The 24,156-nt window shown below is 43.6% G+C and overlaps 1 protein-coding gene and 1 long non-coding RNA gene across 2 annotated transcripts; one reads left to right on the top strand and one right to left on the bottom strand.

Moving 5' to 3' along the window:
* Nucleotides 1-607: 607 nt before the first annotated feature.
* LOC119449752 (transcription factor IIIA) lies at nucleotides 608-23,187 on the bottom strand. The gene is made up of 9 exons (XM_037713004.2): nucleotides 22,962-23,187; nucleotides 21,041-21,156; nucleotides 20,881-20,971; nucleotides 20,676-20,758; nucleotides 18,592-18,665; nucleotides 17,668-17,754; nucleotides 12,467-12,690; nucleotides 5,581-5,637; nucleotides 608-3,135 (listed from the first exon to the last, which is right to left on the bottom strand). Exons 1-9 carry the CDS (start codon nucleotides 23,091-23,093, stop codon nucleotides 2,503-2,505), a joined length of 1,497 nt encoding a protein of 498 aa, XP_037568932.1. The 5' UTR covers nucleotides 23,094-23,187; the 3' UTR covers nucleotides 608-2,502.
* Nucleotides 23,188-23,575: 388 nt separating this feature from the next.
* On the top strand, nucleotides 23,576-23,936 carry LOC125944676 (uncharacterized). The gene is made up of 2 exons (XR_007466351.1): nucleotides 23,576-23,679; nucleotides 23,810-23,936. It is a non-coding gene; the product is annotated as an uncharacterized LOC125944676 (long non-coding RNA).
* The last annotated feature ends 220 nt before the right edge of the window (nucleotides 23,937-24,156 follow it).

Below are 24,156 nucleotides of genomic sequence, written 5' to 3'. Positions count from 1 at the left end.
GTGAGGGGCAGGCGGTTCAAGCAACACTGCCAACACAAGGTGAGAGGGTAGTGGCTGATTCGCAGAAAGCAGCAGATATGGGAATGGGGAGATTACATCATGGCCTCAGTTTTGGCGCAGGTGATTAAAATTGAGGAGCGGCAGCAGGACATTTGGTGGCAGTTTTCTATGCAACTAAGTCTTATGTTGGCGCTCAGAAAAAGAAGATAGACTTTAAGACAGATAAGCTATCGAATTAACTCAACTTATTATTTTCCTTTAGTGTCCCTTTAAATACTGGCTGTTTATGTTGCCTTGCAGGTAAGCTAGCTCAGCAATTTGGAAAGAAAAAGAGGCAGAGAAACAAAGTAACTTGTTTGCATAATCTGCATGACAAGTACATAATGTGGTGGACTTTTAGTATGACTGTCAAGGGACTTGAGAAATCTGTTGATCTTATCAAAAGTTCCAATTACCAGAAGTTCACTAAATGTACAGGAAGCTAAGCAGAGGGCACTTATAAAGGAGTCTGCTGTATTGCTGGAGAATGTGAACTACAAGGACCTGATGTTCAGGGTTAATTAATAAACTGCACAACTAGGCACTGCAGCAAGCATATTGAAGAAAGTAACAAAGCAATACCATTGGATTTTATTATATTTTACACTTTCTTTCCTCTTATGCTATCAACAATAAGCACTGCAGTTTGAGGCAGCAACAGAGCCAACATTAAGTTATCACCATACATTCCATAACAGCATTAGAGAAAACAAAACACATGTTCACTTAGTTTTACACATTTGTCCTTTGCCATAAGATATGTCACCACCTATGGAATTAGTATATTTTTTATATGAAAAAGGCTTTTTCTATTTGGCATTAACACTAAAACATTCAGAAATGTGCCGCTAAAAAAATGTTTCCTGCTTCATTCAAATGTTGCCAACAATTTTTGAACTGCCAGCGAGTGCGTCTGTGCAGTGTTAAAATAGAATTTCTCAACAACCCAATTTTCTGCAATTTCATGTTTGTAAACACCGATAATTTTGTTGTTAATTTCTTGCTCAATCTTTCTATGCTTGCTCTCTAAACATTAGGCTGCAAAATGAACTAGACTAATTGAAAACTTTAACTGTTATGGTGCTTCATTTGATCAACACCCTTCTGCAACGCAGGCTAATGAGCCATCCCTACAGGGTAAAGTGCACTGCTTATTGCACTGAGCGACACACAAGAGCAATTGAACGTAAAAGAGACACGGATGAAACGAAGCACAAGCTAGCTCGTTTTAACAGTTGTGACTGTTTTTAGAAACAGTTTTTAACTATAAAAACACTTCTTTGCTCTTCATTTCGTCTATGCTTTCCTTACGTTGAAATGTGTGTTCACATCCCTCAGTGCCATAAGCAGTGCACTTTACCACTGAATGTCACCAACTAGTTGCATTTGTGGCCTTGCTAGCCATACCTATTTGAAAAATTACTAAAATGGCAGATTTGTTTAGTGCTTATTCATTTTCTGGCTATAAAGCACTCACGTTAGTCAAATGGCAGACAACTTGCTTGTTTGATAGTATTAGTAGCAAATCATTTGCTGTTCAAACGCGTATGACTGCAAATTTGGGTCTTTATAGCAATCAAGAATAAGTTACAGCAATCAAGAATAAGTCTCAATTTTTTTCGTTTTTCAGTGTACTAGACAAGCCTTTGAAACCATCCTTTAGAAGCAAAACATACAATAGTTCAATTAATTTTAAGATGGAAATAAAGAGAAATTCTCTGAAAGGTGGTGGCATATCTTCAAACTAAAACTATGTCTGAAGGGGAAAGACAAATGTTCAAGGCATATTACAGGTGATCATTGGTCTAACAGGCTCTTGTCACGTTACATGTACTTCTTTCTTCTTTTTGGGGTTTTACGTGCCAAAACCAGTTCTGATTATGAGGCACGCCGTAGTGGAGGGCTCCGCATTAATTTTGACCACCTGGGGTTCTTTAACGTGCACTACAACGCAAGCACACTGGCGTTCTTGCATTTCGCCTCCATTGAAATGCAGCCGCCGCAGCTGGGATTCGATCCCACGACCTCGTGCTCAGCAGTGCAATGCCTTAGCTAACTGAGCCACCGCGGGGGGTCACTTTACATGTAAGACTCTACAGCTAGGTATTTGCATAACATGCTGTTAACTTACGAAAGCTGCTGCTACCTGTTAAAAACTGACCAGGCAGGAAAACTTGCAGAAGCGTTTCCAATAACATCAAACCAAGCCTCATTTTGGCATGATGACGATGGCACAGACACTAAGCATATTTATAGTATGCAAGACAACTCTTGGGAGAGTTAGCAGTGAAACGTATGTTGCTAAAAGAAAGTTATTGCACCATGACACAGGTACTATGTACAAATGTTACTGCCCTGATCTAAGCACTGGGATGGTGTCTTTAAAAAAAACAATAAAAACTGCAAAACTGCTAGCTGTGCATGTAACATTCCAGTTCCAAGCATCTTTCACATTCTCATATGTTAAACGGTTACACGCTGTGCTGTTACTGCAGACACTATAAAACTATTTTCATGCCTGCCTTGGAATTCGCTCGCGATTTCACTGCACTCGGAATTCAGTCCACCATCAACGAGACCTCCACGAGCTGAGCCCTCATCACATGTACCAATCACCGGCAGTGTTTCCTTGATGTGCATACACAATTCTTGGTTGGACAATTGTGATCTATGCTGTTCGCCTGCGAGATGAGCATATTCTGGCACTGCATGCAGCACTGCCACCTCCAACGAGTCTCTTTGCGCAGATGGTTGTTCTAGTCCGTCGGCTAGGCTGTCAGCAGGCGATGGAAACATGTGGCCATGCTGAGTGCAATCCTCTGGGGGTGACATTGCATCAGCGTCTTTGTTCGTGCTGGAGGTTGGCTCTAAGCATGTTCTTAATACACCAAGGCTGGATGCAGGTTTTTGCAACTCCAAAGTGCTCTCTTTGTCTTCCTGCCCTTGCTCCAATTCCACTTCGTCAGCCGCTGTGACGCATGGTGACAGAAGTCTCTGCTCACTTTCAGCTGGTGGAGTATGCCCTGACAAGATGGCTGCTGCACTCTTGCTGGGGAAGTTTTTTCTGCGGCACGTCACTGTGGTCTTGTTGGGCTTCTGCAATTAAAAAGAACATACTTTTGTAACGGGTTGGGTGACACTCTTTTCTTTTAGAGGAAATTTAATGATGCCCTCTAATATTTCATAACAGTTATTCAAGGTCATATTATTTAACTGGAAATGGTCTGGGTGGTTGCTTAGGTGAAAAGCTGTCATTGTACAGTTCCATGAACTGCAAGAAAACTTGCAGAGAGAAGTCCCCCCCCCCTTTTTTTTTTAGAACAGCATGCACACACTGCCTCAACGCCCTTGCCACCTACTGTAAGCCTACTCATTGTGCGCCTGTTACTGCATGCAGTTACCAAGAAAAAAAATACCCGTACAAGCTACACAACAGACTTAAAAGCAGCAAAGCAGGTTTAGGCTGCTGTGCTTCTAATAGTCATAATGACTTTAAGACTAGCTTACAGCCAGTGATGTAGACAGAAAGAAGGCGAGGGGAGTTCAGGGTGAAAATCTACCTGCCATATGCCAAAATTCTTGGCATGCTGTATGCATATGTGCTTCAGATATATGTGGCATGCAGTAAAAATAAAAATAATAAAAAAAAAATGCTTAACCTTGCACTCGGCCACACAACGCTTGAAACCTCGAAGCTGGGCAATAGTAGCCCAGCATTTTCCGGAAGTGCACGCAAACTTTTCATCTTATTACTCATGATGATGATAATTTCTTTTCGTGCGTCTCGGACTTACGACCGTCACTGTGCGTTACATAGCGCAGCTTGCAACACCGACACCGGGTTGCAATGCCGACAATGCGTTCCAGCAGACCCGCACTGTGAATGCATGTCTCTCTCTCTCGGACTTATGGCCGTCACTGCATGTTGCATAGCGCAGCTTGCAACACCGACATCGCGTTCCACCGCATTGCAATGCCGACAACGCGTTCCAGCAGACCCGCTCCATGAATGCGTCTCTCTCTCTCATTCTCCCTCTCTCGCTCTCATTTTCTTTATCTCTCTCCCGAGCATGGCGCGCAAAACCTCTTTTTCACCTCGCAGAGCATTGGCAGGAGCGTGTGCGCACCCGCCAGCTGTGGACGAAGATGGCGACGCTCGAATGCAATCATATGGTTTGCATAAATGCATGTTCTGCAAGCGTGGCTGCATAGACTTATGGTTACGACGCTCGCATTGGGACCCTGGGTACCCAATCTTGTTGGTTAACAAGAAAGTTTACTTTCTTTTATTTCTTTCTTCATTGCTGATGATGATAGTTTCTTGATACGAACCACAAATTACGGCTGGCTTAAACAGCTTCGCTGTTAAAAATTCTGGCTGTGCCAAGTTACATGCTCTTGATAGAAGTTTTCGAGTATGGCAGGACAACTGTGCAGCATTTTATACTTTTCCTTCTCCTCACCTCGAGCAGTATATGTACTTAAAAAAAATCATACAGATCACATGCACTGTGTGAATCACTGTAAGTGAAGCTGTGGTGCTTCGGCAAGACAAAAAAGCACATCTCAATAACGCATGTGCAGCGGACTTCGGTAACGAATGCACCCCACAACCGTCAGCCAAGGCGGCGGAGAAACAACACGTCGTCAACACAGACTGCATCATCTAAACGTTCAGACACCACAAAGTTCCCGCACGAGAGCATGCGCGTTTCAAAGAGCAAGTCAGCGCCAGCATGAGAGAAGTATGCCTGCAATTGTAGTCTAATGGTTGGAGCAGTGGGCTGTAGTGCTGGGAGATTCAAGGTTCAATACCACCATTGGAGGTGTAACTATATTTTCTGTGCGAGCCTATTTGACAAGACAGCAACAACCATGATCAGGCCAGAGGGGGTTTGCAAAGAAAGCTTCGCTTTAAAAACAGAGATAACATTACAGATAACAGCGATAACAAACAGAGACAACAGATAGTTATAACATTTCACTCACTGGATAACTCGCTTCTAGCTGCACAACTGTCTACACATCAGTTTTGATTGGGTGTCACACTGGCACCGCAGCGGAGAGCATTGATATTTTTGACGAGAGATGGCTGTTGGTCACATGCGCTATCATCATCAGCTGGAGCGAGTAAATTGGGGAAACTAAAGCATGCCTGTTCATTCACGGGACTGCACGAGACCAAAATTTTGGGTGCAATTTATTACGAGAGGGAAAAAAAAAAAAAAAAAAGCTAATTTTGATGAGCAAAGTTGGGGGGGGGGGGGGGGGGATTTATTATGCGAGTGCAATCACTGCGCGAGTAAATACAGCATGTGTGAAGCTGCATGACCACGTAATGTAGGGCATGGTGTACAAGTTGTAAAACAGGTAGGGTTTTATCGTAGCTTGTCATACCAGAAATATTTCGAGTTTATTTTGACGTACAGCTTTGTCTCATGTTTGTGTGCAATCCTGCTCACCCTGCTACCATTCAGTTTGCCCACTTGTACACCCAGAAATCAAACCATGCATTAAAAAATTTTGAGGACGCATACATACCTTTTGAGGCAGAGGTTTATTTGGGTCATGGCTTGCTTTGTGCTTCTTCAATGATTGCTAGAAACAAGAACAAGGTAATGAGAAACTAGGTAGGTATTTAACAAAGGAAATATACAAGGTAATCCAAAAGTCACAGAAAAAGTAGGAATGCAATCAAAGTGCATGGATAATAGCACAATGCAGTTTAAACAAGAATGCCCAGAAAGAGGCGATTCTTTCTTTTTAATAAAAACACATTTCACTGCAACAAGAACAGTTACATTCATCCCCAACATGTGCCACTTCAGTTGTGTCAATAACTTGTACAGTGGCACACAGTGCTACCTGTCGGCGACAAATAGAGCTATTCAGGCAATAAAAATTTTCACTATTAAAAAAAAAAAAAAAAAAAACAATTCCCCATATCTCTGAAAATTACCGTAGAAATTGCACCATGCCTATACTTCTTTAATTGTATAATTTTTACTTTTTGTTACTTTTGGATTGCCATGTATAGGAGGCTAGACTTTTCTACATGACACCTACCCATTTTGTATAACCTCAACTGAACTAAACAGCTTCCTGTTACATCTTAGGAAACTTCAATGGAGCGTTATATAAAAGCTTAAAAGTTTGAAATTGTCGGTGCACTGTACCAACATAAATTTTGTGCGAATTAAAATTGCACTTTTATTGCTTATCTCTGGCCCAATGATTCACATTGCAAGGCAACCAATGGGGAGTGGCTTCAGAATCACACCTTCATTCTGGTGTATTCAAGCAGACATCAACAGCGATTGCTAAAACTATTTGCTTGCTTAGGAATTGATGTGCTGTGCCATTAAAGCACAGTGACTACTTTCCTCGAAGGTTGGCCCTGATATTTAGCACTTTTTAAAACAATGTATTTAACCAAACGAAAACAAATCCCCTTCACTGTCCTTGTGCTACGAACGGCACAAACTAATGGCGGCAAAATGAACACAGACTAAGAAGAAAAAGACAAACGGACATGAAAACGTGCTACTACTTCGTATCCATTTCGTTCTGCGTCTACCCACTAGCTCAGTTCATCGCTCTGCTGCAAATCCCGTTGTCTAAACACTGGTTCCATGCTCCAATGATGAAACATTGTGCCATTTATAGGTGGCAAATTGTATTTAGCTAGTAGTAATTTAAAAGGTTAACACTTCACACTTCACAACAAGATAAAATGAAGTTTGGCCAAATTTTAAATTTTCCTACAGAAAAAACTGATGCTACCTCTTCAAGCAGCTTTTTCTGTGCTATTTGTGGGACAGTGGCACCCTCTCTGTTCAGTTATTTGACTCAAGAGTGGGTGGCATTGCACGATAGGTTATGGCCTTATCTGATGTATTCAAGCAGACGTCAACAGAGATTGCTAACAAACTATTTGCTTACTCAGGAACTGATGTGCTGTGCCATTAAACCACAGTGACTACTTTCCATATACTTCCATTTAAATCACTTTATTCACGAAGGGCATCTTGAATTTCAGAACTGTGCATCATCTTACATCGCTATTCTATGTGCGAGAGACAAATTGCTTCCCTTGGCACAAAACAAATGTTGCAAGGTTTCTGAAAGGATAATCCAAGTCTAGACTGATTAAACCCTTTAGTTATTATGAAACAATTGTGCTGGTGAGGCACCCCAATCTCTGTTGAAGTAGCGTTTTGACTTCTGCATGAATACAGAATGACAATCTTCATCGAGGTTAGAAAGATTTAAAGATTTTTGCAGCAGGCTCACCAGATTCTGAGCAATGCAAGCCTCACCATTTAGAACCCCTGACTTCTTAAATTTTTTGTAGACAGGATCAGAAGGCAAAGCTGCAGATGCTGGAGTTAAAAAATTTAGTTGATTACAAAAACACTTCTGCTGATTAATACTAAATCCAATGTTATAGTGCAACATATCAGTCTGGTCTAATAATATCGTACAATGCACATTTGTATAGTTGTACTTTTTTCATACAGCCTAGTAGAACTAGCATAATAAAGTGAAAAGCAAGAGTGCAAGTGATGCACTCTGCTCTAAGTAAAACCAGAAAACTGCTTTGCGAAACTCTTCAATAAAAAGGGCACACTTTGCAAAGCTGCCTACATATCTCAGAGTCATAATCTAAAGTTCTCAAAAAACTGCACTTATAATTCTCTCCACTAATTTTTCTGTTCTCCTTTCTCAAACATAAAGAATAAAATATAAGTGTTAAAAAGAGAGAAAGACATGCTGATGAAAAATGCGAAATACGAATGTTATCAAGAGTTTCCAGCTATTAAATGCTGTTTATGCAATGATAGTTCGGGCTGATATTTGAGCTTTAGAAGCGGAACAACCATCTGAAAAAAAGGGGACGAAGTCAGCAAGCAGAGCCATAGTTATGTGGGCCCCCTCAATTGCAGTTTTCGTGGAAATTTGACATCTTGCAGTGGTCAGCGGATGTCTTTTGCAAGGACACTACCACCAAAGCCAACACAGGTGATGTTACACCTTACCAAAAACTGCTCCTACCCTCTACTTCAGAGGTCAAGAAGCAGTTCAGTGAAAAAACAGGCTATTTATACAGCTCCTCTTGAGTTTATTAGATGGGATGTTTCAAGTGACTTATCTTTATAGCCAAGCTGTTCTTATACAGCAGGTCGTGGTGTACATGTGCCTGCCTCTGTTTTCCAAGTCTCTCTTAAGTGCTCATAATCTGATAAGTGCTCATAAGATCTGCAAGATTACTTTCATTTTACTGCAGCAAAGCTTTTCATATCTAAAAGAGCGCACATGTTCACAGACTGTGCTGACAGAAATGACTAGCCAAGTAGAGAGCACATCGTTACAGTGTGCCCTGATGTGTCCACGTTTGTTTCTTATTCTTAAATATTGTGCCAATATTGAAATGTCTTCTTTTAGTGCTGAGCAAGGTAAGTTAGCGTGGAGACAAACATGAAGAAACATTGAAAATTTGTCTTATCAAAAGCTGCAAAATTTGTCTGGACAAATTCAGCTGGACAAAGTTAATCTTAAAAGCCTTTGTCTATGCTCACTTGACTTAGAATGTGGCTAGTGTTGACTGCTCGGACTTGAAGCCCTGAAGCAACAAGGGGCTACAAGAGAAGCCGCAGTGGAGAGTTATCGCTTATAAAATTTTGACCCCTTGGGGCTCTCTAACCCATTAAAATAGAAAAAAAAAAATTGTTTTCTTATTATCTATTACGATCTGATTATTAGGCACACCATCAAGGGGACTCTAAATTAACTTTAATTACCTGCACCTAAATTTAAGTACACGAGCGTTTTTGCATTTCGCCCTGTCAAAATGCGGCTGCTGCAACCCGGATCAAACTCGCGACCTCAAGCTCAGCAGCGCTAAGCCATAGCCACTAAGCTACCGAGGCGAGTGTTCTTTAATATGCGCCTAAATAAAAGTACATAAGCATTTCTGCATCCCATCACCACTTGAACGCAGCTGCCTTTGCAGGGTACCGAGCCCACAACCTTGTGCTCCAGCAGCAGAATGCTGTAACCATGAAGGTAGGCAATGACTAAGCTGCAGCAGCGGGTGGACGCCCATTGTCTTAACAGCATGTTCACTTGGGCTGGTTGGTACACCTTGTCAAACAGCAGAACTTTGAACAGCGCTTTGGCGCGTGCCTCCTTTCTTTGTCCTGTGTCACAAGGTTAAAAAATCTCTTGTTTGATCCATTGTCTTCATTCCAAAGCGGAAAGCGCCTGTGTACCAAATATTGTAGAAGACAGCTTTAAAGCAATCCTGAGCCACCCCTTGGGCTTGGCGAAAAAACACAGTTCGCAGATAGCATACGCTGCTGTAAACATCTCAGCCAAATTTTGCAATTGTGCGTGGCGGCGCATGGAGCTCACAAGAAGAGCACAAAGTTTCTGTTTTCTCAAACGCTCTCTTTTCAAATGAGGCCTTCTCCTCACCCGCTTCGAATCTGCCAGCAGCTTGCATATGTTGTCATATGCAAGAAGCCCTCAGACAGCTGCTGTAGGCTGATAGCTAATGTCAATAAAGGTGTTTGGACCAGTGTGATTGTTGCTACTGTTCCTGCGTGTATTTATTGATGCAGTTTACTAAACAGGCTGACGTGAGCGAAAATCTGTGTTTCGAATTCACATAAGAATTACCTATTCCTGGAAGAAGTCGACTATCGTCTGCTCACACTTGGGCGCAACCACTCGCGTAGGAATTAAACTTTGGCTACACTATTTATCGGTGTTGTAGCTGTTGGGTCTCGCTAATTTCGATTAGTTCTGAACACAACTAGCCTCGAACCATGCGATACTTAAAGTCAGACCATGCATACGCTTCCAGCGTGCGCTCACTCCTGGCTGCTCCTAGATAGAAGCCTTGTCAGACATCGCTTTGTATGGAGCTATTGAGAGAAATGCTCAAGTTGGATGTGGCTACTATACATCGGTCAAGCTTGTGCAGGACAAAGCCAGTTTGCACCACGTAGCACGGCCAGACTGGAGCACATGAGCTGTAGCGTGCACTGAAGCGTAGTTACGCACATAGCAAACACTGTGCATACGCACATAGCAAACACTGTGCATACGCACTACAGTTGCATATTGCTGCGTCTGCTATGTAGCATAGATACTGCGGCCGACATGGGGTGATGCCACGAGCCCACTCGCCGAGCTCACTGAGGAAAACCACGTTGGGTGTTTGGCTTGTCGTAGGTGCCAAAATCAGAAATAGTGGCACACGTGAACATCCAAAATCCAATTTGAAGTGCGCGCTACGGTGACGTTCAATAGGCAGAGCATTGTGGGCACGCCCCACTCAGCCGTAGACTTCACAGAGCACGGGATCGAAGAAGGAATGGGAGCACCGCGAAGGGGGATTACACCGCTGTCTAGCTCTTTCAAACTAGACAACGGCAATTTCAGCGACATTTTAGCGCTGAAGGATCGCTGTTTGCTTTTTTGACCCGCCACCACTATACAAGGCAGCTGACGTGCCCATGGTCAATACATTGTGCTGCAGCAAGACTAAGAGAAGCGCTGGTTGTCACGATGATTGTTGGCCGTTGTCTCGTAGAAAAAGGAGCCAGCTTCGCCATTTCTGGGTGAAGCGGCGCTGTAGTCTCTGATGTCACTAACACAGGGTTGCCAGTAAAATGTCATACATTTGTGGGCACGAGTCGGGAACACACAACCAAACATTAAAATTAATTTTCAGGAAAACTGAATGACTTACAATCATATCGTTTAGCACAGATAATCAGAGTGGAAAAGAGAATGTATATTCAAACATTTATTAAGGTCAGTGGACATCGAAAAATCCCAGGAGTTGCATTTTAAGGGGTACTGACATGACATCGTCGACTATTTACCTGAAAACCTTAGAAAAGATAGTGACAAGCCTCAGAGTGACATAAATGATTTAATACAACAGTTTTTCTACAGCCAGTTTCGGTTTCATTTCCCAGGAGGATACTGTGTTGTGACAACACGACACAGTATGTGGTCACATGAGAGCAGGACATTGTGACGTTTGGACTCTCTCTCCAGCTCGCTTGGTTGCCTCGTGTGCTGCTATTCGTTGTAAGGGCCGATTAACAGCATAGCGAACCACGAAAGAACCCGGAGCGAATGTCAAAACGCCGCTGTCACAAAAGTGCACACAATTAAACGCGCGTCGCTCAAGCCAGCGAAGAAGCAAGCCAGCCCCACAGCAGCTTCGACAGAGGGAGATACGCCACAGACAGCTGACGCGATCAACGGAGACTAGAAGCTTCGACAAGATACGCGAAGGCTACGGTAACGAGAGAGATAGTGCGCGTGCCGTAACATCCTCTCACCTGGCGAGCAGAGAGAGAGGAGGGCGACAGCCCGAGCGTGCGCCAACGGATGAGTCACCACCCTTCACGAAGACTTCGGCAAAAACGCGAGAATGTCTAGAAGATTCCCAGGCTTTGTTCATGGATGAGTCAGTACCCTCCTCGAAGACTTCGGTGGCCGCGGTCGAAAACGCAAGAAATGTCTAGAATATTCCCAGGCTTTCTTCATGCTATGGGATCACGACTCCGTCAGAAGGTTCGAGAAGCGCCGGCGAAGGCAATAAAAGCACCGTGCGGGAATCAGCAGGGGGATCAGACCGCGCCGGTGAAGAGATGTGACGTGAAGACTGACCGTCTGCGGAAGAAGGGGATTCCCCGGCAAGCTAACCGACGAGTTCATCGAGCGTCTGCATTTCCACACGAAGTTCTTTCTTCGAGATTTGCATCGAGCTACGCCGAGATCGTCCGGCTCAGGACTAGCACGTGTTGGGCTCTTAGTGCTTGTCGTTAATTATTTTCAAGAGTTTTTTTAACACCCATCTGAATTGCATTGTGTTGTGCCTAGCCGAAGTGTGTACATAACTGCCTTATTTAAAGAGCATGTTTTGTTGTGCTTTGACAACTCTGGGCTCTGACTTGGTCCACCACCGGCGTTTGCTGGCACACCAGTGGGCCCCTTTTAATTGTCCTTGCTTTCATAGGGTTATTTTCGGAAGCTGATAAGTCGACTTTGTAATTTGGCCCGGCGTTGGCGCCTCGTTCAGAGGGTGTGTGACAGTCACAATGTCCTGCTCCCATGTGACCACATACTCCACGATGACGTCCCAACACAGACGAAACAAAATCAATACTGGCTGTAGAAAAGCTATCATATTAAGTGATTTACGTCACTGTCAGGCTTGAGAGCATTTTTTCTGGTAGTTTAGAGTTGCCTGACTTTCACTTAAAGCAAAAAAAAAAAAAGAGCATTTGAAAATATTGTGTCAGTAGTACTCCTTTGATGCTTTGCGTGATGCATTTGTTTCACGCTTTGCGCTATGAAAAGCACAAGAGCTGTGGGAGCAACTTCACCAAAGCCGGCTCACCTTGGCAAAAAATGTCCTCGTGCACCCTGGAACATCGCAGGAGTACCGCTTGTTTTCGTGCGCGCTGGAAATGTGGTGCCGGAGGTTCTTCTCCTGGAAGTAGAAACGGCTGCAGCCCTCGTGAGGGCAGCAGAAGCTCTCGCGGCCAGTGCTGTGCGTCTCTGCATGAGTGGTGAGGTTCCACTTGGTGAAGAACATCCGGCCACATGTGGGACATGGAAACTCTGCACACAAAAAAATACAGGACAACTTCATATGACTGCAACAAAAGTTATAGATAATCGCAACACAGAGAACAGCGATGCAATGAAACACAGTAAAACCACGCTCCCCACGTGGCTAGAGCCTTCAACATAAAGCAAATGTACATTGCAAACCTGGCTCCCACTACTGAGCTGCCATAAAATTAGGGTCCTTCGTTCTTGGGTAAAACCCGACAATTTGCAGCTTTTGCATAACAAGCAAGTTTTATAAAAATTGGGTTAGACCCAATTTGTCCCTGGATTTTAGCTCTTTCGTAAAAGGTAAGAATGAATGCAGATGTCATAAAACAAATGACACAAAACAAAAGTAGCGTCATCACAAGCAGCTGGATCCACAACAGCTATTGGCTAATTTCGTGATCGCGAGAACATTCTCAGTAGCACAATTACAGTGGAATCTCGTTGATACAATCTTCACGGGAACCGGGAAATAATATGTATAATCCGAAAATCGCATTATCCAAATCAAGCTCCAAAAAGTATGATAATAGGTATGCTCGGCAGCAAACGCAATAGCAAAGGTTAGTGTGACACCGAATGACACTGCTCTGCATAACACAGTTAGGCGAAGTAGTATCCCTTGCCGCCACACAAACTGCAGCTGACGTACTTTTCTTCATCAAGGTTGAAATAGCTGGCAGTTTGCGCTGAATTTCTTTTCAATGTCCGCAAAAAAGTTCTTCTGGAACTTAAAAAAAGAAGCCACAGTTTTTTTCACTAAATTGAGCAGCGGCGCACCGCCAGTTGGTGTGGCCGCACTGCCGCAGCAGTGTTTTACTGCCACCAGCAGACCGCGTGCGTTTTTCCTCCAGTGTAGCTGGGGCTTAACAGGTTGTTTGTGGGTCGTCGGAATGTTATTTAAGCTAGTACACTGGAATATAAAGCTATGAGCTTTAGAAATACTAGTAGGAGACAACTTCTCCAGCCATATTATCTAATTCAAGGTGAAAATGCGATCACAATACCCGTATGAAAATATGCAGTTCCTATGAGATGCTAGCCGGGGAAAAAAAAACATTTATTATCCCGAAAAACATATTATGCAGAATTGCATCAACGAGATTCCACTGTACTGTCCATTTTAGTTAAATAAATTAAATATATATTATATATATATATATATATATATATATATATATATATATATATTATATATATATATTTATATACATGTCTGTGACCTCAAAAAGACAGAAAAACTATTTCATTTTTGTTTTGCCGGTCTAAACACGACAGTTTCGCGTTGCTGCATCTGCTGTGCATGGCTTCCAAGATGAAAAGCATAGCGTAGATGCCATGGCTGCCAGCAGGTGCTGCCACGAGCCATCTCACGTACAACCTTCGGGTAGAACATTACTCCCTTGGAAAGAGGAAATGAAAGGAGACTGAAAGCCACTGATCGGTGTGATAACTACGTGTAACTTCACTTGTGCTTGAAGGATTCAAAAAATGTTTGCAGCAGGAGATTCGTGAGGCAACGTAATAGTGATGTCATTCTATGGATTAGTTAGAAAAGTGTTTCATGGACCCTTTAATATTATTCATATATAAAAATACAATATGTGCTTCCTTTTCGCTTAACACAAGCAAGCCCCTGCACAGGTAATATAGTATTCAGTGCCTGCTGGCCTTGAAAGAACAAAGTTCTGCTGCCCTTTTAGTAGCCATTGTTACATTTCAACCTGGAAAAGCACGTTCCTTGGACATTTCCCACGAGGTGGTCCATTCATAAGCGCGCGCACCGACAGCGACCGCGCGTGTCATAGACTGCGACGCGTTAACAAAGGAGCTCGCGTCGAGACGACCACAAACACCGCCATCTGTGGATACACTAATTAACGTGAAGAGGACTCTAATCCTGACCCTGACGAGCGGACCATCACGCAGTGCCCACTAATTGATGAAAAGGGCCAATGTCGATCAAGACCATGAGGACAGCACAGAGCTCGGTTTCCCAGATAGCCATGCAGATTCAAGAATGTGGGGGCAAGGGTGCAACATAGAGGGCGGATCTGGCGGGACGGTGCGGCGTTCTGAGAGGGATATTGCGACCGATTCAACGATTGTGATTGGCTGAGCAACAGTCATCAAATTCCCTAGTCCAGTCTTCTAGGGAAGACGACGGTATTAAAGTGGACACCTGTGGTGCAGTGGAGTGGTTCTGATGTGTCCTGATGTGAACTCAGACGTTTAATATGCTCCTGATGGAGTGGGCTTCTGTACCAAGGGCCAGTGTAAATACGGTGAAACCTCGTTGACACGATTCTGCGTAATACGTTTTTCGGGATGATAAGTTCTTTTTTTGTTTTGTTTCCCAGCCAACGTAGGAGCAATGTATTTTCATGCGGTTGATACGATCGCGTTTTCACCTTAAATTGAATGATACGACTGCAAACTGGTATTTCTGAAACTCGTAGCTTTATAGTATTCAAGTGTACTAGATAAAATTACATTTCAACGACCCACGAACAACGTGTTAAGGGCCGATGACACTAGCGGAAAAACGTGCGCCACAATAGCTATCGCGAAGCAGGTTTTTCGTGCCATGGGAGGAATCGGTCCCGGACCGATTTAAATTGCCGCGCGCCGCAGCGGCAAACGAGCTGCGAGCGAAGCAGACCAATGAGAGCTGCCCACTTCGCTGATCACGCGCAAGCACGGCCGGTCTGGAGGCTTGCGCTCGCTCTTTAAAGAAGGAAGGGAGAGCGCGTATGGTCCCCTAGCGTGCGCCTCCAGACCGGACGTGGCGTGGGCAACTGGTGTCATGTGGACCCGCCCGACCGCTATTTTCGCACTCGTAGTATCGTCTGCTCATGTCAGCTTTTGCTCGCGCTTGTTTTGGCTGAATTTTCAGGCGAGCTCTTTATGCGGTCACATGGCTGAATGAAGCGCCTGCCCTCGTCCGCCAGTCGTATCGCTCGTTGTGTGGTGTTCCTTTGTTTCGGAATTCGTAGCCTCGTGGTGCCGTGACCTCTGTAGCTATGTCAAGGAACTTGTAATCTTTAAAAATAACTTGTTTACGGACTTTGAAAACAAGAAAGTTCAGCGAGAACTGGCGAGCTGTTTTAACGTTGCTCAATAAAAGTGTGTTGGCTGCGGTTCGCATGGTGTGATGCGCTCCGCATAACACGTGTGTTATGCGGAGCAGTATTACTTGACGCCACAGGAAGCTTTGCTAGCGAGTTTGTCGCCAAGTAAGCCTGTTTTCTTATGTTTTAGGGCTTGCTTGGGATGATACGATTTTTGTATGATACGTTTTATTTTCTGGTTCCCACGAAGATCGTATCAATGAGGTTCCACTGCAATATAAATTAAACCCTTTTTCCTTCATGCCTACTACCAGACATACTCATCAATGGGCTTGATGGATTCTTGGTCCCAAACGCCACCTCGAGCCGAACCACCATGTTTACATGAATACGACAATGACACATTGCATTGCATTTTTCGCACATCACTGGTGTTACTCTGCACTGTGAATGGTAGCTATGACTCCGAGAGGATGTTTTTCCAACTAAGGTACATTGAATGAAGGATGGGAGATTGGGATAGTCGGTGTTCTATTAATTTCGTTGCAGCGGCATATAGCACGAAGCAAATGATAAGGACGAACGACTCAACACATCTAAGATGGACACAGAAATGCTCAATATGCACATTATAATTATAAGGTACGTTAACAAGGGCTTTTGGATCCTGCAAACACTAGGAGTGACTGCAGGAGCTGGAAGTATGTCATGGACTCATGGCTGCCACGCATTGTTTTATTTTCACATGTGCATTTTTACGGTTTGCTACTACTTTTTATCACACAAGTGAACTAATTGCTGGCACAATCCAACAGCGACACCCTTGATGCACCGTTGGATGCCAGAGTGTGTGCAGTAAAACGTCTCATGTGGACTTCAAGTGCTTCAACGCAGACGACACAGCGGTGACCCCTCATTTCCTGACGTCACATAGCCCATGCCACAAATGTGGTCGCTGTCAATGGGAGGAGTTTAGAGGCAGCGATTTCAAATTGAAATTTTGAGTTACAATATGTACTGAAAGCCCAGTTTTCTTGTGTGTATAACCATATTGGCCCCTCTACTCTCAGGTACAATGATAAACTGAGAATAGTCGGACGGCCATGTTATGGCCCCATCAGGGTTTTCAGCACACCCATACAGCAGTGAGGATATAACACGGTGCAATCTCCATCAACTGCTCAGCCTTCTTAAGGAGCTCCTAACCACACCTAATTATCTTCGCCGTCAGATCCCTGGAGTATTCCCCTGTGCCAACATCACAGGACCAGTATTCCAGGCAAATCCCTCTATGTGTGCTTTTCCTGCTCTGACCACTTTCTGATACCCCGCACTTAGTATGTGCCACACTGCGAGCCCTCTCAGTCCCCTCTCGAAGAGCTTGTTCTTTCTTGGCGACCACCAGCGTATATCCACACTTGCACTTGGCACTGTCACAACATGCACTCGTACGAAGTTGAGTAGCATCACTGGTCAAAGCCCCAAAAAAGTCATAGCAGTTAGCAGTGCCTTCGTGGCTGGCAACACGCATGCTGGTCCCCATTTTGTTAGTATATTATCACATGGCTACAGTATGGTAAGACTGGCCCACCAGCAGTGACACCTTCTCGTCTTCACACCATAGCTATCTGCTCTCCATGCTGCCCCAGCCCTTTGAACTCATTCACAATGCATGTGCAGTCTCTCAGCTCGCCACCTCGAAGAAACTGCCTTGACATTCGCCAGAAGAGCTATGTACTTCCAATGCTCCTGCAGCCTGTCGTCACTTGCTGTTGCACTGGTGCAGCCTTCTGCACCACTTATTCATAATAGCCTCATCAGATGCTGCTACTATGTGCTTTGCAAGTATCTATTAGATCTATTATAACACAAACGTAAAAATTTAAGGTTAACTATTTGAAAAACTTACGCTTCTGGTGATCCATTTTTCTGTGTTTCTGGAGAAGAGTCCACTTAGCAAACACTGCTTCACAACCTTCCACATCGCATGGGTAACCTAGAATACAAATCAAAATTGGATTCCAATGTTCTGGTTATCTTTTTTTAAAAACTTATTTAAGCTGCATTAACAGGAAAATGCTTTCTAGGCACTGCAGTTCTTGGAACTTTAAAGTGTGCATTTCAGTAACAGCTAATGTATTGGTGGCATAGCCTTCAGTGCTTATTCTCTTTCATTTTTAGACAAAGAATATATAAAGTGCTCATGGGAAATGGCCATCCTGACATATCATCTTGATATGTCAGGATGGCTTTTCAAGTTTTGGCTACAGTATGGAGCAAATAATAAAGCTAACTTGTGTTTTCTTCAGCACAACCACGTGGAATGGTCATATACCTTCTGCTTGAAAAGTCGTAAAAATAACCGTATTTGCTCGCACAATGAGTGCACTCCCCTAATTGGTTGCTACAAATTTACATGCCCCCCCCCCCCCGCCGACACACACACACACACATAATGATTGCACCAGCAACTCTACCCCACAAGCAGTGCCCGATTTTAATTTTGGATGATGATGATGGCTGACTGCGGATGCTGCATGTTCCTTAGCACTACCTAGGCTCAGTGGTGGCCACATACGTTAGACTTAGTGGTGCTGTATAAAAAAATTCCCTCAAAACTTTACCGTGCATAAATAAACATACCCCCGTACTTCTGGGCAAATTCATGGGGAAAAAAAGGGGGGTGTTCGTTAGTAAGTAGTACGGTTAACGCTTCAGCGGCCAAGCAGACTTTTTTCAAATGAGTGTGGCATCAACGTCAAAAAAAGCAACAATGTGAACATTTTGAGCTCTGTAAAGACATCTGTGACCATGTGCATGGCTTTCCGCTCACCTTTATGTGTATTTTGATGAGCTCTGAGCTTGCTTGGCAGCAAAAAAGCCTTGTCACATCCTGGCTCTGGGCAGCTGTGAATAGTGAATTGTATTACGCAAGGTTATTAATGCCTTTACTGCAGCTTCCAAAAAGTGAGCTACTTGTTACATAATACTGTCGTAGAAAAATCGGCTGTAATTATTCACCGATGAAGGCAAGGAAATGTTCCACATGCTACAAAATTATGGCTTGTGGGCTCTTTTTAAGTCTGCAGTCTGTGACAACCTAAGAATGCAGCAGCAAGTATACCGTTGTCTAACTTGGAGAACTTCTATGGATGTGCCAGAAAATTGTGCTTGCCCGTTTCTGTGATGTCAAGGCACAGCCAAACTTCTTTCTATATCCGCTTCTCTACTCTAGGTAACTGTTTCAAAGTATCAAGGCAAAAAGGGCAGGTGTGGTTTTGTGGGTTGAGCTTGTACAGATTTTTTATTAGCTCATCCCCAGGTACAGTTGCAACTTGGCTGGCTACTCACAGGCAGTCACTGTCAACTACATTATAAGCGTGTGCAGTATTCAAATTAAAAGTTTAACCTTTATTCCAATATCCGGGATGCTGAGGGATGTTGTGAAAAAGCCGCTATGTACAGAGGTGTGACTAGGACCTATTGTGCTTGACAATTTAGCACCACTCCAGTGCCCAGCTGCCATTTTCAGAAACTAAACCAGTGCCACCTAGTCAGGAGAACAAGCAGTCATAAGGCAGCCAATGGCATTAAGGTCTGTAACTCCTGTGCTTTTCTGTGGCTTTTGAACAATACAATGAACTCATCTGTGGTTCTTTTTTCTGGCCACACCTGCAATAAACTCTATGAAAAAATTGTTCCCACACTGTGTTGGCAATTTCACTCATTGTTTCTCGGAGTGTATACCAGAGTAGATTTATTTTACTGTATCTACATGGAGCATGATCCACTGCTTCCTGGTAGTGTGCTCTCTGCAAAATATCGAGAAGAGTGGCCTACAAACTTTTTTGTGGTGTCCACAATGTGACTTGAGATCTCTACAAATCTTGAATACCAGATGGCCCCCTGTCCAATTTTACTGCATCTCCGCACATCTTAATTTATATTTAAGGCGTCCTCTCATTCTTAGGGCAATAACCTGTGTACACCCATCGACGATTGACACACGATTAGCCTTTCCATTCCCTTCCTGCTGGTCTCCTTTTATTTTCCATTTCTTATTTACAAACAGGTTGTGAACACCTTGGAATTAGTGTACAACCAGTCACAACTACCTATCTCCTTTCGTGGCATTGTGCACATTGGGCATATATGTATACATCAATTTGCAGAGCAGAAAAATCACAAATTAAATTATGGGGTTTAGTGCCTCAAAGCATCTCGTGGGCTATGAGAGATGCCATAGTGTGGGGCTGCAGAATAATTTTCACCATCAGGAGTTATTTAACTCACATCCAAAGCACGGCACATAAGCATTTCTTCATTTCACCCTTATGGGAGTGTGGCTTGGAAATGAACCCGCAACCTTGCACTAAGCAGCAGAACACCATAGCCACTGTACTTTGCTGTGCAATTTGAGTCCGTATTTCTAAAGAGCGGTGCACAGAGTTTCCAGCAAATGATTTGCTTTCTGTGCTGGCTGACTGCAATTCTGCAATTACAATGTCCCTCTTAATGTCATCACGTAGGGCTATTAATTCATGAAATTATTTATTGGTAATATTGGCACTTATTAATGAATTCTGATGCCTTACACATGTGAATCTTGGACAGCCAAAAAAATAATTGTGCCTCGAATCACATTTTTAATAATCAGATAGTCACTGAAATACTCGGTGTAGTTTAGGACTGTTCGGCACTTTTGCTAGTGCGCAGTGATGCGGAAGAAAGACAAGAGTTGTTAGCGAACATTTATAGAAATCAAAAGAACCTTAAAAAATATATAAAGATGTACATAAATATAATAAGAATATTTTACACACAGCACTCCTGCATAATAATTAGCTCTCCAATTGCCGCCCGTGCTGCATGCTTGGAAGAAAGGTAACAGCGATACAAAGAGATATTTATACTCACGGATAGGGCAACACCTTAGTGTGTTCGAAGCTGTGGACTTTAAGGTGTTGATGTTTCACAAATGCCTTTGGACAATGTTCACACTAACAGTACAAAAGAATAATAAAAGAAAAATCATTAGAATTTCATTTTGCAGAAACCCTTTCCAACAGGTTATGGAAAGTGTGATCAGACAACAACAAAAGGCTTAGCTCTTAATACTCACCTGGAACTTCCGCTTCTCATGAGAATACTTCATGTGCTTATATAATGCATTTTCACAAGAGAACACCTTGTCACAGTTGCCGTGTACACATCTGTGCAGAAAATAATACACATTATGACTTTGCACCTTTCAAAAAGGAGGATCTGTTTTGCATACTCACTTGAAAGATTTTACTTGATCCTTATTGCTTTCATGTGACTTCTTCATGTGCCGTGTAAGGTGAAACTGCCGTGTGTACTTCTTGTTGCAGCCTGCATATGTGCACTCAAAGGGCCGCTGCATAATAAAATCAATGGAAAAAAAAGTTGAACACCATTTAGGCACGATGAAATATCAGGCATAATACTCCAGCTTTCCCATAGTTTAAGATTAAATCACATACCCCAGCCTCCCTGGGCAACAGATTAGCCTAGCCACCACAACCACACCTAAGCATGAAGCAAGATACCAAGAACTTGGATTCTATTACAGAGGAGGGAAGCAACAGCATCAAAGGTTTAGTTGTTGACATTGTAGGTCACCAAGCACAAAAATGTTAGCTTTAAGTCTCCTGTTCCGTGCATTGGCATCTTAAACTACCAGGAGCAACCTGAATAACTGTTCGATCCCCGAGTGCCCTTACATATATAGGCTATGAACTATCTTTGCGTATTCAGAAGCTGAGGAGCTCAGGTTCGTTGCATGCTCACACGTCACGGCTGTCATGAAGGTGTGTGAAAAAGCTTTGCCCCAAGTGCACATTGTGCGCTGAAGTCACGTGATGAGATGTAAGCACATCTCGCGTGATTACTGGGGCTGTATTTTGAAACGATCCACTTCGACGATACTATCGCCTTGGCCAATGGCACGTGCTAATTGGCTCTTTCAGCAAAATTTGATGAGCTGATTGGCTGGTTGAGCACGACGTCATTCAATTTTGCTCAACCAGCCAATCAGCGCACGCCGGCAATATTGTAGCCGAGGCGATACTATCGCCAAAGTGGATCCCCCCCGTTTCAGAATACGGTCCCTGCTCTCCGGACACTAAACTGACGATCACTTTGCCAGCTGCCCATTGGTTGCCCTGAAGGTCCTGTGCCGCTGCCTCTTCATTATAAGCTCACGTGCTCTTGCGAAGTATAGCAAGACTTCTGCGGCAAGGTTCTGACTGGTGTTGAAGTCACGGGGCGCTTTTTTCGTTGCTGGGTGTACGTCGGACAGACTTTCTCGCGCCTGCAGCGCTCGTGCCGAGTCAGACATGCCGATTACACCTTTCTCGCGGCTGACGGCGCTTTACCTTCAAAATAACATCACCGATTTTCCCGGGGGAGCAGTACAAACTTTCTCGCGCTTGCGGCGCTCGTGCAGAGTCAGTAATGCCGGATCATACTTTGCTTGCGCCTTACGGCGCTTTACCTTAAAAATATAACATCACTGATTTTCACGGGGGAGCAGTAGGAGCCGTAGCAGAGACCGGGAGCAGCATCTTCGCTCGTGCCAAGCTTTTCGTATGCTGCTCTCCGTAACTTTTCAAAAGCATTTTTTAATGGTAAACTTTGAGTTAAATAGACGTTCTTCTGCAAAAACATGTGCAAAAATCAGTAGGCGGGAGCCGCCGAGCTAGCGAAACGGAAGCAAAGCAAGTACGTCCGACGTACCTTTAGACACAACGTTATTATAATCTCAGGTGCTCTCCTGAGGCCTCCGTTTGCCGGTTACATGTGCCCTCCTGGAGCAGTACTTGTATAAAATCGAATCTATCGTCGCAACGAAAAACACACCCAACAACAAAAAAGGGCCCCGCGACTTTTACAACACCAGTCAGAACCTAGCCTTCTTTTTAATCATACATATGGCAATTTCATACTCCTACCACAGCACCTGCGTTTCAGCATCACACTCTGTGAGGCAAATGCTACTACACAACGCGAACAATCGAGGTCGCACGCTGAACTCAAAAAAAGCTACACAAGACTTTCAGTTAAATTTATATGACAGTCTTTCACGTTCTATGCAAAAGTTCTAACAAAAGCTTGCACCATACAAAAACTTCGCCAATGATATGACACATTCTTTCTTGGCAAAATATGTCAGACACTCACATCACCGTCGTGTACCCGCATGTGCCATTTTAGTTTCTTCCCGTTCGGAAAACTTGCAGAGCAGCCATCAAAGCAACACACGAAGATGGTTTCGTTATTCGTAGAAGGGCTCTTTCCATTAATGCTGGCCATTGTTACAATTCAGCATCAGTAAGCTCTCGGTACTCAAGTGCGCATTGCCAACTTCACGCATGCGGCTTGCTGGCAAGGCACATGTGCACAAACGAAAGCCGGAAGCATAAACTGATGATGACTGTGGATTACGCTCCGGATTCCGTTATAACGAGAAGCCAGAGACTTGTCAAAGCCATTAGCGGTCGCATATGCAAGTTTTGGTTGTGAGCAGCCGCCGCTACATGTGCGAACTATTGTAATGATCTAAGTACCCACGAATGTAAAGAAAATGCCGTTATACACGGAGGAAGACAGTGCACTAGCACCGCACAAATCGTGTGAAGGAGTTCGGGACGATCTGAAGCGCTGCTTACTTGCTACAGACTGTGTTCGAAAGGCAAGCTTACGCTTCAAATCAACTTGTGGCTGGGTTGTAGATTTGCTGCAAATACTTTCATTCAAATTTTAAAATGTGTCGCTGTTTTGTTGTTTTGTTTAACAGGAAAAATTGACGCCAAAGGAATGCTTGCGCGCAAACCATCCGTCGATTCCGATGGAGTGTCACAATTTGAAAACTCTCTTCTTTGAATGCAAGCGCTCGATGGTGAGCTTCGCTTTTGCTATTGATAAAAGCGAAGGGCTACCTTGACATTTAGGGACTGCACTTATGGGTGGCTTATTGCCTGCTTTTTTTTTTTTTTTAATACCTCTTCTCACATGTTTTTTCCAGTTAGACAACAGACAAAGGTTCCGAGGAAGGAAAGGCTACTGACTGTCACGTATTCAAGTCGTAGGATAGCTGAATGACAAGCCGTTATCACGGTGTACGTATGTCATGAATAAACTTTATTTTGCTTTGTAGCCGTGTATTTTGATCGCTGATGAGTACCATAACTGCGTGGCATGGATCGAATTCTAGTGTCGTTTGGTTAAACTTTCACTTGGAATTTCATACTAGTTCTTGGTTGGGCATTTATGAGTATTACAGTGCCAATAAACTGTATTGTTGATGTTTAGTTCAGGTGCATACAATCTTGCATTGAACAGGGCAAAAGTACGCAGTCTTCGTACGTACGTTCTT

The sequence above is a fragment of the Dermacentor silvarum genome, chromosome 4 (genome assembly GCF_013339745.2).
Source record: "Dermacentor silvarum isolate Dsil-2018 chromosome 4, BIME_Dsil_1.4, whole genome shotgun sequence".
NCBI classification, from domain to species: Eukaryota; Metazoa; Arthropoda; class Arachnida; order Ixodida; family Ixodidae; genus Dermacentor; species Dermacentor silvarum.
Note: the sequence above shows the minus strand (reverse complement) of the source record. Positions and strands in the feature narration are given on the sequence as shown.

Coding starts and splice junctions, on each gene's coding strand:
- LOC119449752 (XM_037713004.2), bottom strand. CDS start 23,093: ATGGCCAGCATTAATGGAAAGAGCCCTTCTACGAATAACGAAACCATC. Junction 21,157..22,961: donor TGCGGGTACACGACGGTGAT/GTGAGTGTCTGA, acceptor TTTATTATGCAG/CGGCCCTTTGAGTGCACATA. Junction 18,666..20,675: donor ACTAAGGTGTTGCCCTATCC/GTGAGTATAAAT, acceptor CACTATTCACAG/CTGCCCAGAGCCAGGATGTG.